Source organism: Hyperolius riggenbachi, chromosome 12, assembly GCF_040937935.1.
Source record: "Hyperolius riggenbachi isolate aHypRig1 chromosome 12, aHypRig1.pri, whole genome shotgun sequence".
In the NCBI taxonomy this organism is placed as follows: domain Eukaryota; kingdom Metazoa; phylum Chordata; class Amphibia; order Anura; family Hyperoliidae; genus Hyperolius; species Hyperolius riggenbachi.
In genome coordinates, this window is record NC_090657.1 from 240,269,690 (window position 1) to 240,289,542 (window position 19,853).

At 42.5% G+C, this 19,853-nt stretch overlaps 1 protein-coding gene across 24 annotated transcripts in view; it reads left to right on the forward strand.

The window, feature by feature from the left end:
* Positions 1-19,853, forward strand: part of SDK2 (sidekick cell adhesion molecule 2) — a 1,552,195-nt gene that overhangs the window by 1,303,410 nt on the left and 228,932 nt on the right. For 19 of the 24 annotated variants that reach the window (XM_068263131.1, XM_068263129.1, XM_068263132.1 and 16 more), the window contains 2 exons: positions 16,003-16,117; positions 19,222-19,412. In XM_068263131.1, the coding sequence (XP_068119232.1) occupies positions 16,003-16,117; positions 19,222-19,412 (306 nt within the window). Of the gene's footprint in view, positions 1-3,994; positions 4,072-9,869; positions 9,934-16,002; positions 16,118-17,130; positions 17,168-19,221; positions 19,413-19,853 lie in introns of those variants that run through there. The other 5 variants (XM_068263122.1, XM_068263136.1, XM_068263143.1 and 2 more) reach the window with 4 other exon arrangements.

Consider the following 19,853-nt stretch of genomic DNA (forward strand, 5'->3'; position numbering starts at 1 on the left):
AGAAACTATGGAGAATTTCCTCAGCAAAAGGGCGGTTCCCCTTTAAAGTGGACCTGAACTGTTGCACAGGACAGAAGGAGAGCATAGAGAAATGCCCCCCTGTATGTTTTTAGCGAGTTTAGCCTGTCTCTGCCTATGTAATACTGTGTAATGTCCTTGCATGTCCCCTCATCTCTGACTAATCGCAAGTTGTAATTTGATCTCTTCAGCTGTTTCAGCTCTGGAATCTCCACTGCCAAGGCAGAGCAGCTTATTGGTAAACACAGAATGTTAATACTATGTCTCCTTCCATGAAAGCAGGAAGTAGACACATTGCAGGATTTGTATCAGCTGTAACAAATAAACGTTATGCTGTTGCTTATCTTTTAGAGCAGTGAGGAAGTTCTGAGTTCAGGTCCGCTTTATATGCACACAGAAGTCCTGTGCTAGGACTTGTGTTGTAAGTGCCTCTTGTTGTTGTTGTTTTCTGCAGGTTTTTTCTCTCCTCCTGCTCTTGTATTCTGCAGCATCTCTCCAGTCCTCTAGCGGGATTCTCACATCCAGGCTGCTCTCATGTCACCCCCGCTGCCCTTACATTCCACTTCCAGCCTCCGTCATGTTTATTATATAACATCAGGTTTTATAGGAGCGGTTATTTAAGTCTCTCCGGCCTGGGATATAAAAAGCCCGGACTGCCATCAGGCACTTGGCTGTACGCGGAAAGCACTTATATACGATTTATAGGTCAGGACAGACATCCTGTTTCTGCGCCGCTGACCTGATATTTATAGCGATGAGCTTTCTAGGACACGGCCTCAGTCCATTGCTAAAGCGGAACTCTGCCCGCAACCTTCATGTAAAGCGTACATTTCAATAACCTCAACGAAATCCTCTGAGGATTCTTTTTTCACTGTAATATTATTAACAAGCATGCTTTACTTGTCCAGGACACACAGCCTTGTGCTGGGAGATTTATATATATGATAGAATTAAATCTATGCTACAGATCTGCTATATGAAAAGCTGTAAAAAAGACACAGTTCCCCTGGCCTGTGTGTATCTCTCCTTCTGCTCTCTACTACTACTGTCTGTTCTCCGCTCTGCTATCCTGCAGATCAGATGTTTCTGACTGAAGTCTGACTAGATTAGCTGCATGCTTGTTTCAGGTGTGCGATTCAGACACTACAGCAGCTAAAGAGATCTGCAGGGCTGCCAGGCAACTGGTATTGTTTAACAGGAAATAAGTATGGCAGCCCCCATATACCTCTCAGTTCAGGTTCCTTCTAGGGATACTGCAGCCCTCACAGCCCTGATATAAGGGTAACTATGCCCAGAATCCGATGCTTTCTCTGCCTGCATTAGTCTCTGTATCACAGTGCAATGCAGTGGATGTTTCCCTGAGGCAAGTGGTCATCTTTATACAGTGACTAGATACTGCTATGTATACACAGCTCCCAAATGTCCCTTCGGAAAGACAGTCCCTCTTTCTTCCTCACTTGTCCCTCTTTCTTCCTCACTTGTCCCTCTTTCTTCCTCACTTGTCCCTCTTTCTTCCTCACTTGTCCCTCTTTCTTCCTCACTTGTCCCTCTTTCGTCCTCACTTGTCCCTCTTTCGTCCTCACTTGTCCCTCTTTCGTCCTCACTTGTCCCTCTTTCTTCCTCACTTGTCCCTCTTTCGTCCTCACTTGTCCCTCTTTCGTCCTCACTTGTCCCTCTTTCTTCCTCACTTGTCCCTCTTTCTTCCTCACTTGTCCCTCTTTCTTCCTCACTTGTCCCTCTTTCTTCCTCACTTGTCCCTCTTTCTTCCTCACTTGTCCCTCTTTCTTCCTCACTTGTCCCTCTTTCGTCCTCACTTGTCCCTCTTTCGTCCTCACTTGTCCCTCTTTCGTCCTCACTTGTCCCTCTTTCTTCCTCACTTGTCCCTCTTTCTTCCTCACTTGTCCCTCTTTCCTCCTCACTTGTCCCTCTTTCTTCCTCACTTGTCCCTCTTTCTTCCTCACTTGTCCCTCTTTCTTCCTCACTTGTCCCTCTTTCGTCCTCACTTGTCCCTCTTTCGTCCTCACTTGTCCCTCTTTCGTCCTCACTTGTCCCTCTTTCTTCCTCACTTGTCCCTCTTTCTTCCTCACTTGTCCCTCTTTCTTCCTCACTTGTCCCTCTTTCAGGACTGATGTGCAGATCTGAGAAAATATATATATTTTTTTTTCTACTCCAAAATGTGTTTAATTGACTCTAAACTTTATTTCCATCCTTTTAAATTAATATATATATATTACTTTCAATTGTAATATGAAGGAAATGAAGCAAAAAACAGAGGACCAGTGTGGTTTGAATGATGGAACAGCATATTTTCTAATGAAATCTTTATGGTATGTGTGATTAGGGGTGTGGCTTGTTGGGACTCGGGAGGTGTTTATATGCACAGTAGAATTTTAGCAGGCACATGATCACTTGTGATTGCTTCAGGTGAACGTCTACAGTAGGTGCAGGTGGGACCCAACTTTAGTTTAGTTTGTTTTTTCTTTAAAGGACCACTATCGTGAAAAATTCTAAAATTTAAAATACAATAAATTACAATAAAATACAATTTAAAATTGAAAACACAAAAATAAGAAGTACATTTTTCCCAGAGTAAAATGTCTATAAACTTTCCTTCCATGTTGCTGTCGCTTACAGAAAGTAATGGAAATCTGACAGAACTGGACTAGCTCATCTCCTCATGGGGAATGCTCAGGGTTTTCTTTATTTTCAAAAGCACTTAGTGACCGGTTGTTGCTCAGTCCGACTACCAGAATAATGAGCAAAACTGAGGGGGGTGGCGGACATCTTTGTATAGATCTTTTCTATAGGAGTGCTTTTGTAAAAAATAAATGAAATCCCACATGAAAAGATGGACTAGTCAGAAACATGTCAGTTCCTGTCAGATTTGAACTGTAAGTGACAGCAACATAGGAGAAAAGTAATTTATAGTACATTTTACTCTGGGAGAAACGCACTTCTCATGTGTACGTGTTTGCGTGTATTTTACATTTTCTTTATAGTGGGCCTTTAAATGTATTAGTTTAGAAAAAGCAAAAGTCGCAGTTCTATAAGAACAATAGTGCTAGGTATATTTCTGCAGTGAAAACCACTGTCTGTGTATTGGGATAGATTACTCATATGGCTATTGTCAGAAGGGCTCTATTCTGTTCCCAGAATGCACAGCGCTCTCCTGTTCCGTTGTGTCTCATGGGGGTGGCGTAAATGTTTAGGTGAGGGTGGTGACATTCTTTATGACTGTTTCCATGGCGCCCAGTGTGGCTGCATACGCTAACGATACCCATAAAAAGACAACTGAAGTGAGAAGAATATGGAGGCTGCCATATTCATTTCCTTCTAAACAATACCAGTTGCCTGGCAGCCCTGCTGATCTATTTGGCTGCAGTAGTGTCTGAATCTCACCAGAAACAAGCATGCAGCTAATCTCGTCAGATCTGACAATAATGTCAGAAACACCTGATCTGCTGCATGCTTGTTCAGGGGCTAGGGCTACAAGTATTAGAGGCAGAGGATCAGCAGGGCTGCCAGGCAACTGGTATTGTTTAAGAGGGAAATAATATGGCAGCCCCCATAATCAGAAGGTAGTTATTGTTTCCATAAATGGATTGATTAGGGCTCTAATCGACAAAACTCTGTACACCAGCCGACTATAAAATCCTTCACATTGATTTTTTCCCCACATACTGCATGTGCTGAAAATTGGATCATAAAATCATATTGCATCTGAGGAAAATATTCTCCCACCAGCCCCGTTTCTATGGGCGTGCGATGCGTGCAATCGCCCGGGGCGCTGGATTGTTGTGGCCGGAGGGGGGCGCTGCGCTGTGGTGGTGGGAGCGGGCATAATAGTAATAACTCACCTTTCTTCATCTTCTTCCGAATAGCCGATCTCACTGCTTCAATGTATTTCCTGTCCCGGCATCTGTCTCAGTAACAGCTCCCCCCTGTGATGATGTTCCGCATGTCAACACAGGGGGCGCTGTTACTGAGACAGATGCCGAGACAGGAAGTACATTGAAGCAGTGAGATCGGCTATTCGGATGAAGATGAAGAAAGGTGAGTTATGACTATTATGCCCGCTCCCACCACCACAGCAGCACCTACCTACCTACCTAACCTATACTGCAGCACCTACCTACCTAATCTATACTGCAGCACCTACCTACCTACCTACCTACTCTATACTGCAGCACCTACCTACCTACCTAATCTATACTGCAGCACCTACCTACCTACCTACTCTATACTGCAGCACCTACCTACCTACCTACTCTATACTGCAGCACCTACCTACCTACCTACCTATACTGCAGCACCTACCTACCTACCTAATCTATACTGCAGCACCTACCTACCTACCTAATCTATACTGCAGCACCTACCTACCTACCTACCTATACTGCAGCACCTACCTACCTACCTACTCTATACTGCAGCACCTACCTACCTACCTACCTATACTGCAGCACCTACCTACCTACCTAATCTATACTGCAGCACCTACCTACCTACCTACTCTATACTGCAGCACCTACCTACCTACCTACTCTATACTGCAGCACCTACCTACCTACCTACCTATACTGCAGCACCTACCTACCTACCTAATCTATACTGCAGCACCTACCTACCTACCTAATCTATACTGCAGCACCTACCTACCTACCTACCTATACTGCAGCACCTACCTACCTACCTAATCTATACTGCAGCACCTACCTAATCTATACTGCAGCACCTACCTACCTAATCTATACTGCAGCACCTACCTACCTACCTAATCTATACTGCAGCACCTACCTACCTACCTAATCTATACTGCACCTACCTACCTACCTACTCTATACTGCAGCACCTACCTACCTACCTACCTATACTGCAGCACCTACCTACCTACCTAATCTATACTGCAGCACCTACCTACCTACCTAATCTATACTGCAGCACCTACCTACTTACTCTATACTGCAGCACCTACCTACCTACTTACTCTATACTGCAGCACCTACCTACCTACTTACTCTATACTGCAGCACCTACCTACCTACTTACTCTATACTGCAGCACCTACCTACCTACCTACTCTATACTGCAGCACCTACCTACCTACTTACTCTATACTGCAGCACCTACCTACCTACCTACTCTATACTGCAGCACCTACCTACCTACTTACTCTATACTGCAGCACCTACCTACCTACTTACTCTATACTGCAGCACCTACCTACCTACTTACTCTATACTGCAGCACCTACCTACCTACTTACTCTATACTGCAGCACCTACCTACCTACTTACTCTATACTGCAGCACCTACCTACCTAATCTATACTGCAGCACCTAACTACCTACCTAAGCTATACTGCAGCACCTACCTACCTACCTAATCTATACTGCAGCACCTACCTACCTACCTACCTAATCTATACTGCAGCACCTACCTACCTACCTACTCTATACTGCAGCACCTACCTAATCTATACTGCAGCACCTACCTACCTAATCTATACTGCAGCACCTACCTACCTACCTACCTACCTAATCTATACTGCAGCACCTACCTACCTACCTACTCTATACTGCAGCACCTACCTAATCTATACTGCAGCACCTACCTAATCTATACTGCAGCACCTACCTAATCTATACTGCAGCACCTACCTACCTAATCTATACTGCAGCACCTACCTACCTAATCTATACTGCAGCACCTAACTACCTACCTAAGCTATACTGCAGCACCTACCTACCTACCTAATCTATACTGCAGCACCTACCTACCTACCTACCTAATCTATACTGCAGCACCTACCTACCTACCTACTCTATACTGCAGCACCTACCTACCTAATCTATACTGCAGCACCTAACTACCTACCTAAGCTATACTGCAGCACCTACCTACCTACCTAATCTATACTGCAGCACCTACCTACCTACCTACCTACCTATACTGCAGCACCTACCTACCTACCTACTCTATACTGCAGCACCTACCTACCTACTTACTCTATACTGCAGCACCTACCTACCTACTTACTCTATACTGCAGCACCTACCTACCTACTTACTCTATACTGCAGCACCTACCTACCTACTTACTCTATACTGCAGCACCTACCTACCTAATCTATACTGCAGCACCTACCTACCTAATCTATACTGCAGCACCTAACTACCTACCTAAGCTATACTGCAGCACCTACCTACCTACCTACTCTATACTGCAGCACCTACCTACCTACCTAATCTATACTGCAGCACCTACCTACCTAATCTATACTGCAGCACCTACCTACCTACCTAATCTATACTGCAGCACCTACCTACCTACCTAATCTATACTGCAGCACCTACCTACCTACCTACTCTATACTGCAGCACCTACCTACCTACCTAATCTATACTGCAGCACCTACCTACCTACCTAATCTATACTGCAGCACCTACCTACCTAATCTATACTGCAGCACCTACCTACCTACCTAATCTATACTGCAGCACCTACCTACCTAATCTATACTGCAGCACCTACCTACCTACCTAATCTATACTGCAGCACCTACCTACCTACCTACCTACCTACTCTATACTGCAGCACCTACCTACCTACCTAATCTATACTGCAGCACCTACCTAATCTATACTGCAGCACCTACCTACTCTATACTGCAGCACCTACCTACCTACTTACTCTATACTGCAGCACCTACCTAACCTATACTGCAGCACCTACCTAATCTATACTGCAGCACCTACCTACCTACCTAATCTTTATCTGCAGCACCTACCTAATCTATACAGCAGCACCTACCTAACCTATACTGCAGCACCTACCTACCTAATCTATACTGCAGCACCTTACCTACCTACCTACTCTATACTGCAGCACCTACCTACCTACCTACTCTATACTGCAGCACCTACCTAATCTATACTGCAGCACCTACCTACCTACCTACCTAATCTATACTGCAGCACCTACCTAATCTATACTGCAGCACCTACCTAACCTATACTGCAGCACCTACCTACCTACCTAATCTATACTGCAGCACCTACCTACCTACCTACCTAATCTATACTGCAGCACCTACCTACCTACCTAATCTATACTGCAGCACCTACCTACCTACCTAATCTATACTGCAGCACCTACCTACCTACCTACCTACTCTATACTGCAGCACCTACCTACCTACCTAATCTATACTGCAGCACCTACCTAATCTATACTGCAGCACCTACCTACTCTATACTGCAGCACCTACCTACCTACTTACTCTATACTGCAGCACCTACCTAACCTATACTGCAGCACCTACCTAATCTATACTGCAGCACCTACCTACCTACCTAATCTTTATCTGCAGCACCTACCTAATCTATACAGCAGCACCTACCTAACCTATACTGCAGCACCTACCTACCTAATCTATACTGCAGCACCTTACCTACCTACCTACTCTATACTGCAGCACCTACCTACCTACCTACTCTATACTGCAGCACCTACCTAATCTATACTGCAGCACCTACCTACCTACCTACCTAATCTATACTGCAGCACCTACCTAATCTATACTGCAGCACCTACCTAACCTATACTGCAGCACCTACCTACCTACCTAATCTATACTGCAGCACCTACCTACCTACCTACCTAATCTATACTGCAGCACCTTACCTACCTACCTACTGTATACTGCAGCACCTACCTACCTACCTACTCTTTACTGCAGCACCTACCTAATCTATACTGCAGCACCTACCTAATCTATACTGCAGCACCTACCTACCTAATCTATACTGCAGCACCTACCTAATCTATACTGCAGCACCGACCTAACCTATACTGCAGCACCTACCTACCTACCTAATCTATACTGCAGGCACCTACCTATCTAACCTATACTGCAGGCACCTACATAGCTAACCTAAACTGTGGGCACCTATACCTGGCTCCATGGCGGGGAAGGGGGGGGGGGGGCGATTTTTACACCCTCGCCCTGGGTGAAATTTAGCCTAGAAACTGCCCTGTCTCCCACTAATGGGTACTTTAAACAACTACTACTGTGAAAAACTGTACAATTTCAAACGCACACATATAAAATGTACATTTTTTCTAGAGTAAAATGAGCTATACATTTTTTTTCCTATGTTGCTTTCACTCATGGTAAATATTAAATATCTGACAGATCCGAAAGATTTTGGATTATTCCATCTCCTCATGGGGGATTCTAAGAATTACTTTTATTCTTTACCTTTACCTGCCTACTCATTTGCATGCCATTTTGGCAGTTGAACTGAACAACTGCCATTTAGTAACTTTTTGGTAAATAAAGAAATGACCACAAATCCTCCATGAGGAGATGGACTAGTCCAAAATCTGATTTTCACTACCTACTGTAAGTGACAGGGACATAGGAAAAAGTAATGAATAGTGCATTTTACGACGGGGAAATTAAGTATCCCTGTATACAGCTGTCATGCCCATCCGTCTCTTCCTCTTCACCGATCCACAGACTTTGAGATCTTTGACTGATGGTCATCGTGTCCCAGGTTCATCCTCCTCCCTCCCCTCTCCATATTACTGAACAGATTGCTCAGTAGGGGAGACACTGCAGTATACTGTATATACAAGAGGATTCAACCTTGGTGATCATGGGAAGTGCTACAGCAGGAAAAGCGGATGGCACCCCTGGTACAACATCAAAAAAGACACAAGCTGGCACTTCCATCAAGTTCTTTAAAGGGAACCTAAACTGAGAAGGATATGGCTTTTTTCTTTTAAAATAATACCAGTTGCCGGACTCTCCTGCTGATTCTGTGTGTCTAAAACTTTGTGCCACAGCCCCTGAACAAGCATGCAGCAGATGAGGTGCTCTGACTGAAGTCAGACTGGATTAGCTGCATGCTTGTTTCAGGGGTTTGATTCAGCCACTACTGCAGCCAAATAGATCAGCAGGACTGCCAGGCAACTGGTATTGTTTAAAAGGAAACATCCATATCCCTCTCAGTTAAGGTTCCCTTTAATGTTACTTGCAGGGGCGTAGCAATAGGGGGGTGCAGAGGTAGCCACCGCATCAGGGCCCTTAGGCCAGAGGGGCCCTCATTCAACTGCAGTATTAGCTCTCTATTGGTCCTGTGCTCATAATAATCACTTCTATAGATATTTGGAATAGTGGTAATCATTACCAAACTGTTCCCCATCCCCTTCTTGCACCTCTGACACTGTGGTTCCCATTGGCAGGTTTTGGTGCGCCGTATCAATTGCTATGTATAGAGTGCTTGGGGGCCCCATTGTAAAACTTGCATCGGGGCCCACAGCTCCTTAGCTACGCCACTGGTTACTTGTAATAATAAAAGCCAACGTTTCAGATCCACGTAGGTCCCCTTTATCAAGACACAAGATGCTTTAGGCAATGATCTGTCTGCCACTCAGGAATAAACAAAATATTTCACTCGCTGCACACATATCGCTTGTAGTAAGTGTTAAGAGGAGCTTTTCGCCCCACGAGAGTAAAGATTTTTTCTATTCCTGAGCGGCAGACGGATCGTTGCCTAGAGCAACTTGTCCCTTGATAAAGGGGCCCTATGTGGCTCTGAAACATTGGTTGTTATTATTACAAGTAACTATAAAGAACTTTATGGATGTGCCAACTTTCTGCCTTTTCTGAGACACTGCAGTATGCTTATATGGGGTCCACTCATAAACTGCCACCCAGCAGATGACTCCTAGCAATATCTCCGGTCATCCTAAAATATTGTCTTCTTTTGCCGCCAGGGTGTTCTCGATGTCGTAAAATATCGGAGTTTTCCGGAGAGCGTGCCAGACCCCGTCCTCAGTCCAGCAGACACCTTCTCTTAAATAAGACTCGGAGACGTTTAGGATGATTGAAAGCCGTAGCAGAGGGTTTGTGGCGTGGTTGTTTTCGGAGAGGGGTTGCTAAAGTCCAAACTAATCTCCCATCCTCGGTGCTGCAGACTCAGCAGGATGGCGAACTAGCGCTGGGGATTTACTGCAAATGAAACATGCCCGCTGTCCAGACAAATGCTTGCACAACACACCCGCTGGCCCATCTGCTGACAAAAGCAGTGTTTTATAAAGCCCATTCCATGCGGAGGCCTGCCAGCCTGCGTGGCGGCCATTTTTTATGTGCTCTGCGAGCGGCTGCGAGTGCAGAATAAGTTTTACGATCGCAGAAAGGCGAGGAGCTCATCCGCCGCACATCAGAAATGGATCTCTGTAAGAAGACACTTAGGCCAAAACTTTTTTTGTTTTGTTTTGTGTCGAAAGGGAAACTGTGAGAACTGCTGTCTGGCTTTTATCGCTGAGATTAGCACCCATGTTTCGTGCATGCTGGGAGAGGGTACTGGAACAGGAAGTGGGTGGCATAATGGATACCAGATTTACCTGGCAGAACTAGTTCCAGCTTAAGATCTGTGCCAAGAGCATAGCTACATGGAGTTTGTATCTTCCTATGTTTGCAGGGTTCCATTTTCTGCTCGCTCCTCAAAATCCTAAACTGACGTGTGCAGATGGTCATAGACTATGTAAGAGGCATATTAAGACTAGGACTATGGTAGGACCATTACAATTATGTTAGGATTATTAGACTAGGACTATGGTAGGACCATTACAATTATGTTAGGATTATTAGACTAGGACTATGGTTGGGCCATTACAATTATGTTAGGATTATTAGACTAGGACTATGGTAGGACCATTACAATTATGTTAGGATTATTAGACTAGGACTATGGTAGGACCATTACAATTATGTTAGGATTATTAGACTAGGACTATGGTAGGACCATTACAATTATGTTAGGATTATTAGACTAGGACTATGGTAGGACCATTACAATTATGTTAGGATTATTAGACTAGGACTATGGTTGGGCCATTACAATTATGTTAGGATTATTAGACTAGGACTATGGTAGGACCATTACAATTATGTTAGGATTATTAGACTAGGACTATGGTAGGGCCATTACAATTATGTTAGGATTATTAGACTAGGACTATGGTAGGACCATTACAATTATGTTAGGATTATTAGACTAGGACTATGGTTGGGCCATTACAATTATGTTAGGATTATTAGACTAGGACTATGGTAGGCCCATTACAATTATGTTAGGATTATTAGACTAGGACTATGGTAGGACCATTACAATTATGTTAGGATTATTAGACTAGGACTATGGTAGGACCATTACAATTATGTTAGGATTATTAGACTAGGACTATGGTAGGACCATTACAATTATGTTAGGATTATTAGACTAGGACTATGGTAGGACCATTACAATTATGTTAGGATTATTAGACTAGGACTATGGTTGGGCCATTACAATTATGTTAGGATTATTAGACTAGGACTATGGTAGGACCATTACAATTATGTTAGGATTATTAGACTAGGACTATGGTAGGACCATTACAATTATGTTAGGATTATTAGACTAGGACTATGGTAGGACCATTACAATTATGTTAGGATTATTAGACTAGGACTATGGTAGGACCATTACAATTATGTTAGGATTATTAGACTAGGACTATGGTTGGGCCATTACAATTATGTTAGGATTATTAGACTAGGACTATGGTAGGACCATTACAATTATGTTAGGATTATTAGACTAGGACTATGGTAGGGCCATTACAATTATGTTAGGATTATTAGACTAGGACTATGGTAGGACCATTACAATTATGTTAGGATTATTAGACTAGGACTATGGTTGGGCCATTACAATTATGTTAGGATTATTAGACTAGGACTATGGTAGGCCCATTACAATTATGTTAGGATTATTAGACTAGGACTATGGTAGGACCATTACAATTATGTTAGGATTATTAGACTAGGACTATGGTAGGACCATTACAATTATGTTAGGATTATTAGACTAGGACTATGGTAGGACCATTACAATTATGTTAGGATTATTAGACTAGGACTATGGTAGGACCATTACAATTATGTTAGGATTATTAGACTAGGACTATGGTAGGGCCATTACAATTATGTTAGGATTATTAGACTAGGACTATGGTAGGGCCATTAGGACTTTGTTAGGACTATTAGACTACGAATATGGTAGGACCATTATAATTATGTTAGGATTATAAGACTAGGACTATGGTAGGGCCATTACAATTATGTTAGGATTATTAGACTAGGACTATGGTAGGACCATTACAATTATGTTAGGATTATTAGACTAGGACTATGGTTGGGCCATTACAATTATGTTAGGATTATTAGACTAGGACTATGGTAGGCCCATTACAATTATGTTAGGATTATTAGACTAGGACTATGGTAGGACCATTACAATTATGTTAGGATTATTAGACTAGGACTATGGTAGGACCATTACAATTATGTTAGGATTATTAGACTAGGACTATGGTAGGACCATTACAATTATGTTAGGATTATTAGACTAGGACTATGGTAGGACCATTACAATTATGTTAGGATTATTAGACTAGGACTATGGTAGGGCCATTACAATTATGTTAGGATTATTAGACTAGGACTATGGTAGGGCCATTAGGACTTTGTTAGGACTATTAGACTACGAATATGGTAGGACTATTATAATTATGTTAGGATTATAAGACTAGGACTATGGTAGGGCCATTACAATTATGTTAGGATTATTAGACTAGGACTATGGTAGAACCATTACAATTATGTTAGGATTATTAGACTAGGACTATGGTAGGGCCATTACAATTATGTTAGGATTATTAGACTAGGACTATGGTAGGACCATTACAATTATGTTAGGATTATTAGACTAGGACTATGGTTGGGCCATTACAATTATGTTAGGATTATTAGACTAGGACTATGGTAGGCCCATTACAATTATGTTAGGATTATTAGACTAGGACTATGGTAGGACCATTACAATTATGTTAGGATTATTAGACTAGGACTATGGTAGGACCATTACAATTATGTTAGGATTATTAGACTAGGACTATGGTAGGACCATTACAATTATGTTAGGATTATTAGACTAGGACTATGGTAGGACCATTACAATTATGTTAGGATTATTAGACTAGGACTATGGTAGGGCCATTACAATTATGTTAGGATTATTAGACTAGGACTATGGTAGGGCCATTAGGACTTTGTTAGGACTATTAGACTACGAATATGGTAGGACCATTATAATTATGTTAGGATTATAAGACTAGGACAATGGTAGGGCCATTACAATTATGTTAGGGTTATTAGACTAGGACTATGGTAGGGCCATTAGGACTTTGTTAGGACTATTAGACTACGAATATGGTAGGACCATTATAATTATGTTAGGATTATAAGACTAGGACAATGGTAGGGCCATTACAATTATGTTAGGGTTATTAGACTAGGACTATGGTAGGACCATTACAATTATGTTAGGATTATTAGACTAGGACAATGGTAGGGCCATTACAATTATGTTAGGGTTATTAGACTAGGACTATGGTAGGGCCATTAGGACTTTGTTAGGACTATTAGACTACGAATATGGTAGGACCATTATAATTATGTTAGGATTATAAGACTAGGACAATGGTAGGGCCATTACAATTATGTTAGGGTTATTAGACTAGGACTATGGTAGGACCATTACAATTATGTTAGGATTATTAGACTAGGACAATGGTAGGGCCATTACAATTATGTTAGGGTTATTAGACTAGGACTATGGTAGGGCCATTAGGACTTTGTTAGGACTATTAGACTACGAATATGGTAGGACCATTATAATTATGTTAGGATTATAAGACTAGGACAATGGTAGGGCCATTACAATTATGTTAGGGTTATTAGACTAGGACTATGGTAGGACCATTACAATTATGTTAGGGTTATTAGACTAGGACTATGGTAGGGCCATTAGGACTTTGTTAGGACTATTAGACTACGAATATGGTAGGACCATTATAATTATGTTAGGATTATAAGACTAGGACAATGGTAGGGCCATTACAATTATGTTAGGGTTATTAGACTAGGACAATGGTAGGGCCATTACAATTATGTTAGGGTTATTAGACTAGGACTATGGTAGGACCATTACAATTATGTTAGGATTATTAGACTAGGACTATGGTAGGACCATTACAATTATGTTAGGGTTATTAGACTAGGACTATGGTAGGGCCATTAGGACTTTGTTAGGATTATTAGACTAGGACTATGGTAGAGCCATTACAATTATGTTAGGATTATTAGACTAGGACTATGGTCGGGCCATTACAATTATGTTAGGATTATTAGACTAGGACTATGGTAGGGCCATTACAATTATGTTAGGATTATTAGACTAGGACTATGGTAGGACCATTACAATTATGTTAGGATTATTAGACTAGGACTATGGTAGGGCCATTACAATTATGTTAGGATTATTAGACTAGGACTATGGTAGGACCATTACAATTATGTTAGGATTATTAGACTAGGACTATGGTAGAGCCATTACAATTATGTTAGGATTATTAGACTAGGACTATGGTAGGGCCATTACAATTATGTTAGGATTATTAGACTAGGACTATGGTTGGGCCATTACAACTATGTTAGGATTATTAGACTAGGACTATGGTAGGACCATTACAACTATGTTAGGATTATTAGACTAGGACTATGGTAGGACCATTACAATTATGTTAGGATTATTAGACTAGGACTATGGTAGAGCCATTACAACTATGTTAGGATTATTAGACTAGGACTATGGTAGGGCCATTACAATTATGTTAGGATTATGAGACTAGGACTATGGTCGGGCCATTACAATTATGTTAGGATTATTAGACTAGGACTATGGTAGGACCATTACAATTATGTTAGGATTATTAGACCAGGACTATGGTAGGGCCATTAGGACTTTGTTAGGACTATTAGACTACAAATATGGTAGGACCTTTAGAGTAAAACTTTGGTAGGGACATTACACTAGGGCTATGGTCGTACTATTAGACTAGAACTATGCAGGCACATTAGACTAGGACTATGGTAGGACAATTAAGATTGTTAGGTTTATTAGACTAGGACTATTGTATGGTCCTTAGGACTATTAGTCTACAACTATGGTAGGACCATTAGAGTAGAACTATGGTAGGACAATTTAACTGGAACTCAAATAGGGACTAGACTAACTAAGGTAGGGATATTAGACTAGAACTATTGTAGTACCATTAGGACTATGTTAGGACCATTAGAGTAGAACTATGGTAGGACAATTAGACTGCAACTATGGTAGGACAATTAGACTGGAACTCAAGTAGGTCCTAGACTAGGAGCATGGTAGGTACTAGACTAGGAGCATGGTAGGTACTAGACTAGGACCATGGTAGGTACTAGACTAGGACCATGGTAGGTACTAGACTAGGACCATGGTAGGTACTAGACTAGGACCATGGTAGGTACTAGACTAGGACCATGGTAGGTACTAGACTAGGACCATGGTAGGTACTAGACTAGGACCATGGTAGGTACTAGACTAGGACCATGGTAGGTACTAGACCAGGACCATGGTAGGTACTAGACTAGGACCATGGTAGGTACTAGACTAGGACCATGGTAGGTACTAGACTAGGTCCATGGTAGGTACTAGACTAGGACCATGGTAGGTACTAGACTAGGACCATGGTAGGTACTAGACTAGGAGCATGGTAGGTACTAGACTAGGACTATGGTAGGACCATTAGATTGCTCCTATTGTAGCACTGTTACAATAAAACTATGGTAGGGCCAACTTTGCTGAGATTGGCTTGTGATGAACTGTTCTTACCGCCAGCACAAGCTCATCATCATAAATGTACTCCATAGATTTGCTCTAAATCTTTTAGAATACAGATTCAAGAAATTCCTCAATTCCTTCTTAGGTGAACAATCTTCTCTAATCCTTCACGCTGGATTTATGTCTTCCTCTTACTTATTTGCCTCAGCAGATGTCGGTGGTCCTGCAGATCCCATTGCTCCTGCCATTATCATCGCTCCACAGAACACCAGCGTTGTGTCCGGAACATCTGAGGTGTCCATGGAGTGTGTGGCCAATGCCAGGTGAGTTCCTGAGCGCCCAGGACATCTTGTGTCTTTGTTATCCTCTAATAGTGGTAGCAGTAGAGTGTTGTACTTGCTGGAAGCTGAATTGTATCATTCCCCACCATCCATGGCGGCCTGGAGGGGGAATAGTAATTAGCACGGCCGGGACTTGTGCAGCAGCAGGATCAGCCATATACCGGCTGTGTCCTGCGCCCACGTCTCCCAGCGCCGATTTTATGTGTATCCCATGGGAGACATCTCGGAGCTCACTCAAACCTGAATTATTGCAAATACTTTGTTTTAAGAAAGCAAACTTTAGTTTTGTTTATAGATGTCTGTTCCATCAGCTTGTAAGCAAACAAGATTTAAAGGGGAACTTCAGCCTAAACAAACATACTGTCATTAAGTTACATTAGTTATGTTAATTAAAATAGATAGGTAATATAATCTCTTACCCACCCAGTTTTAAAAAGAACAGGCAAATGTTTGTGATTTCATGGGTACAGACTAACCAGCAAGCTCATGGTGAACCAGAACTCATTGGAGTGTGTTTCATGGGGGCAGCCATCTTTTTCATGGGGGCAGCCATCTTTTTGGTTGAAAGGAGGTGACAAGGAGCATGAGACACAGTTCCAACTGTCCCCCTCCCAGCTGCGAGCGCTAGGCCTCAAATCTCAAATTCAAAATTTAAAAAAAAAAAAGAAAATTTGCACCAAATCAGAAGGAGAACAACAACATCAGAAATCCCATCATGCTTTGCAGAGGATCAGGGGAAAAATGCCCGGGCAGTTTTCTTCTGTGCAGTTAAAAATGAGGCTTGGGTAAGAAAAACAAAGTTATGATGCTGTGAAAATGTTAAAGCAACACCAAGCCTTTTCATATTTTTAGTCCGGAGGTTCACTTTAAGTCTGACAAAGGCTGCACAGCTGAATGCTTGCTTACTCTTATTATTTTAAGTTGGCCAATAAATGGTATCTTTTTGACTCAAAACTCCTATCTTCTGTAGCAGTGTGAGCGGCGCTGTGTAGCCACAGACCCAGGAAGAGGAAAAACAGATTGCTGTTTCAGGTGATAACTTTTTAATTGGTTACCTAAATAAATAGCTTTAGTGCAGCCATTTAGTGCGGCTGGCTTCGTTACAAGGAAATAGGGCTGTAAGCTAACAAGAAATGCTGCTGATTTATGGAGACATCTCTTAGTGATTGGGAAATGGCGGTGGTCGGCATGTATACACAGCAAGAACATTGTTAAAGGACACCCCGAGGCCAAAATAAACTAATGAAATAAACTACTGTATCTATCTTCCTTCTCCTAAAAATGACTTTTTAAGATATTCCACAGTTTTATTTTATGTTTAAATCTACTTTTTAAGTTTTAACTGTTTTATTGTTTTGCTCAATATATGCCAGAGCTAAAATGTATGAACTATTGACCCTTTTTATCTCTTTACTGCTCTCAGAAGCAATTTTCTGCTTATCACTTACATACCTGATATTTAACTCTTTCAGGCAGAGAAAGAAAAAAAGGAACACAGCCTAGTTATTTCTGAGCTAGGCACTGTACATACCCATGTCTGTCTCATCATGTCACCTCGGGTATCTTTTAACAACCTAGGTTTGCTAAAGAGGAAAGTAATTAAAATATAGAAGGAGGGGGGGGGGGGGGGGTTTATAAGAGTCAATACATTGCGAAGTGAAAAGTTAAAGAACAGAGGATAAATCAAGAATTGCTACTCGCTGTGTTGTCTGATACACTGTGAGTCTGCAGGCTTCCATCTTTACCGCTGGCAGACGAGAGAAAAAAAAAAAAGACAGCGCCAACTGCCCTTATCTATAAACACACCCACTAACAATGTGATAGGGGAATTGTTTAACTGTTTGGCAGTTTAAAACAGATCTTTTTTCCCACAATGCAATGAGGTTCACAGACAGGAAACTGTCAGAACCATGGCCCTGACATCACACTATGGGAGGGGTTTCACCACAATATCAGCCACACAGACGTCTCTGATGATCTACTTCAACCATGACTAACCTACAAAAATGTCAAATACACCTGTTAATGTCAGAGAATGAATGAATCTTTGTATTATTAAAACCTGAAGCTGCAGATGGTCAAACAGCGCGATCAATAAATCAAATATAATACAGAGAATAATAATACACAACCTGGCAGAACACACTGGTGCAAGAAGATACAATTCACTCTGGAAATGGCCTGTACCAATGTTGCTGCAGCTAGGCCACTAATGCGGTAAGCATGTGAGTGTAAGAATAGGACCTGTCAACGCCAGAGCGCCACTTGCCCAGGAAAGCTGGGCCTCACATTAATGACCACCTGTATCGCACGCAAGCATGCTTCTTTGGAGCTAATGAGTTATGGGCATGGAGGTCCCTGTATCACCCCTAAATTCACCACTAATAGCAGTAGGCGTGGCCACACTCGCTACGTCATCTGCCATGCGTCATGATGCACGTGCGGAGCGGCGTAACCTAGCAACTACCTGATCTATCCTTCCTTTCCAGCCAGGGCAAGTGGAGGGTGTTGTAATTTTATATATATATATATATATATATATATATATATATATATATATATATATATATATATATATATATATCCTCATTTAATCATATATAGTAACAAAATATTCATCATACATTAGCATAATAATACATAATTCTCTCTGATGATCAATGCGAGAGAAGGTAAAGATTTCTTGTTGGAAAGGGGGTGTGGCATCCTTTGGGAGGGGCTTAGTTCAGGGTCGAGGCTTAATCAGGAGCATGGCACTCCCAGGACCAATGGCATGCTAGGCGATGGCCTGGAATGCCTTTGCTTAAAAACGGCCCGGGCTGCAGCTTACATAGCAGTGAGTGTCCTCTCAGCTCTCTTTACTTCACTTGGGTTTTATTCTGGGCAGGCCCCAGACATTTCTGAGTTGAGAGATTTGGACGTCATTGAGTTTACATAGCAGTCAGTTGTAATGCAGCCGTTTATTTTGTTGCCGGGTTGTTTCGGTGCAGTCTTTGGAGATTTGTACACATTGACAGATGTCAGGTTTAGTTGTCTATCTTCACGCCATCCAGTCATGCCTCTTGTTTTGTTTCTCTCCCCTGAAGGCCGCTGATGAAGCTGAACATTGTCTGGAAGAAGGACGGAGCTCTGGTCTCCAGCGGGGTGAGTGAATTTGGACGCCGCCTCTCCATTCTGAACCCCACCCTGAGTGATGCCGGCTATTACTCCTGCGAGGCCACCCTGCGCAGCAGCAGCGTCCCACCTGTCACCGCCGGGGCCTTCCTCACTGTACTCGGTAAGGAACCATTCTCCTGGACTAACAGAAGTAGAGTCAATCCATATGAGGCCGGTATTTCACATATGACAGTAGAGGCGTATCTATGGGGGGGCAAGGGGAACATATGTCCCTGGGCGCAGCACTGTGGCTCAGCACGGCCACTGCACCCCCATGTACGCAAGAGGTGGCTCGCTGGATGCCTGAAGTGCCCCTGCTTCTCTTCCTCCCTCTGCAGGGGAGAGCAGCAAAAACCGGTGCAAGGTACAGCACATCTAACTATCTATAGGGGGCACATCTGGCTATCCAAACAGGGCACATCTGGCTATCTATAGGGGGCACATCTGGCTATCTAAAGGGGGAAATATATGGCTATCCAGGGGCATTGCTAGGATCCTAAGAGATCCGGAACACTTTTGGGTACTCCAGCCGAAAAATCGGTGGGGCCACGCACCAGAATGT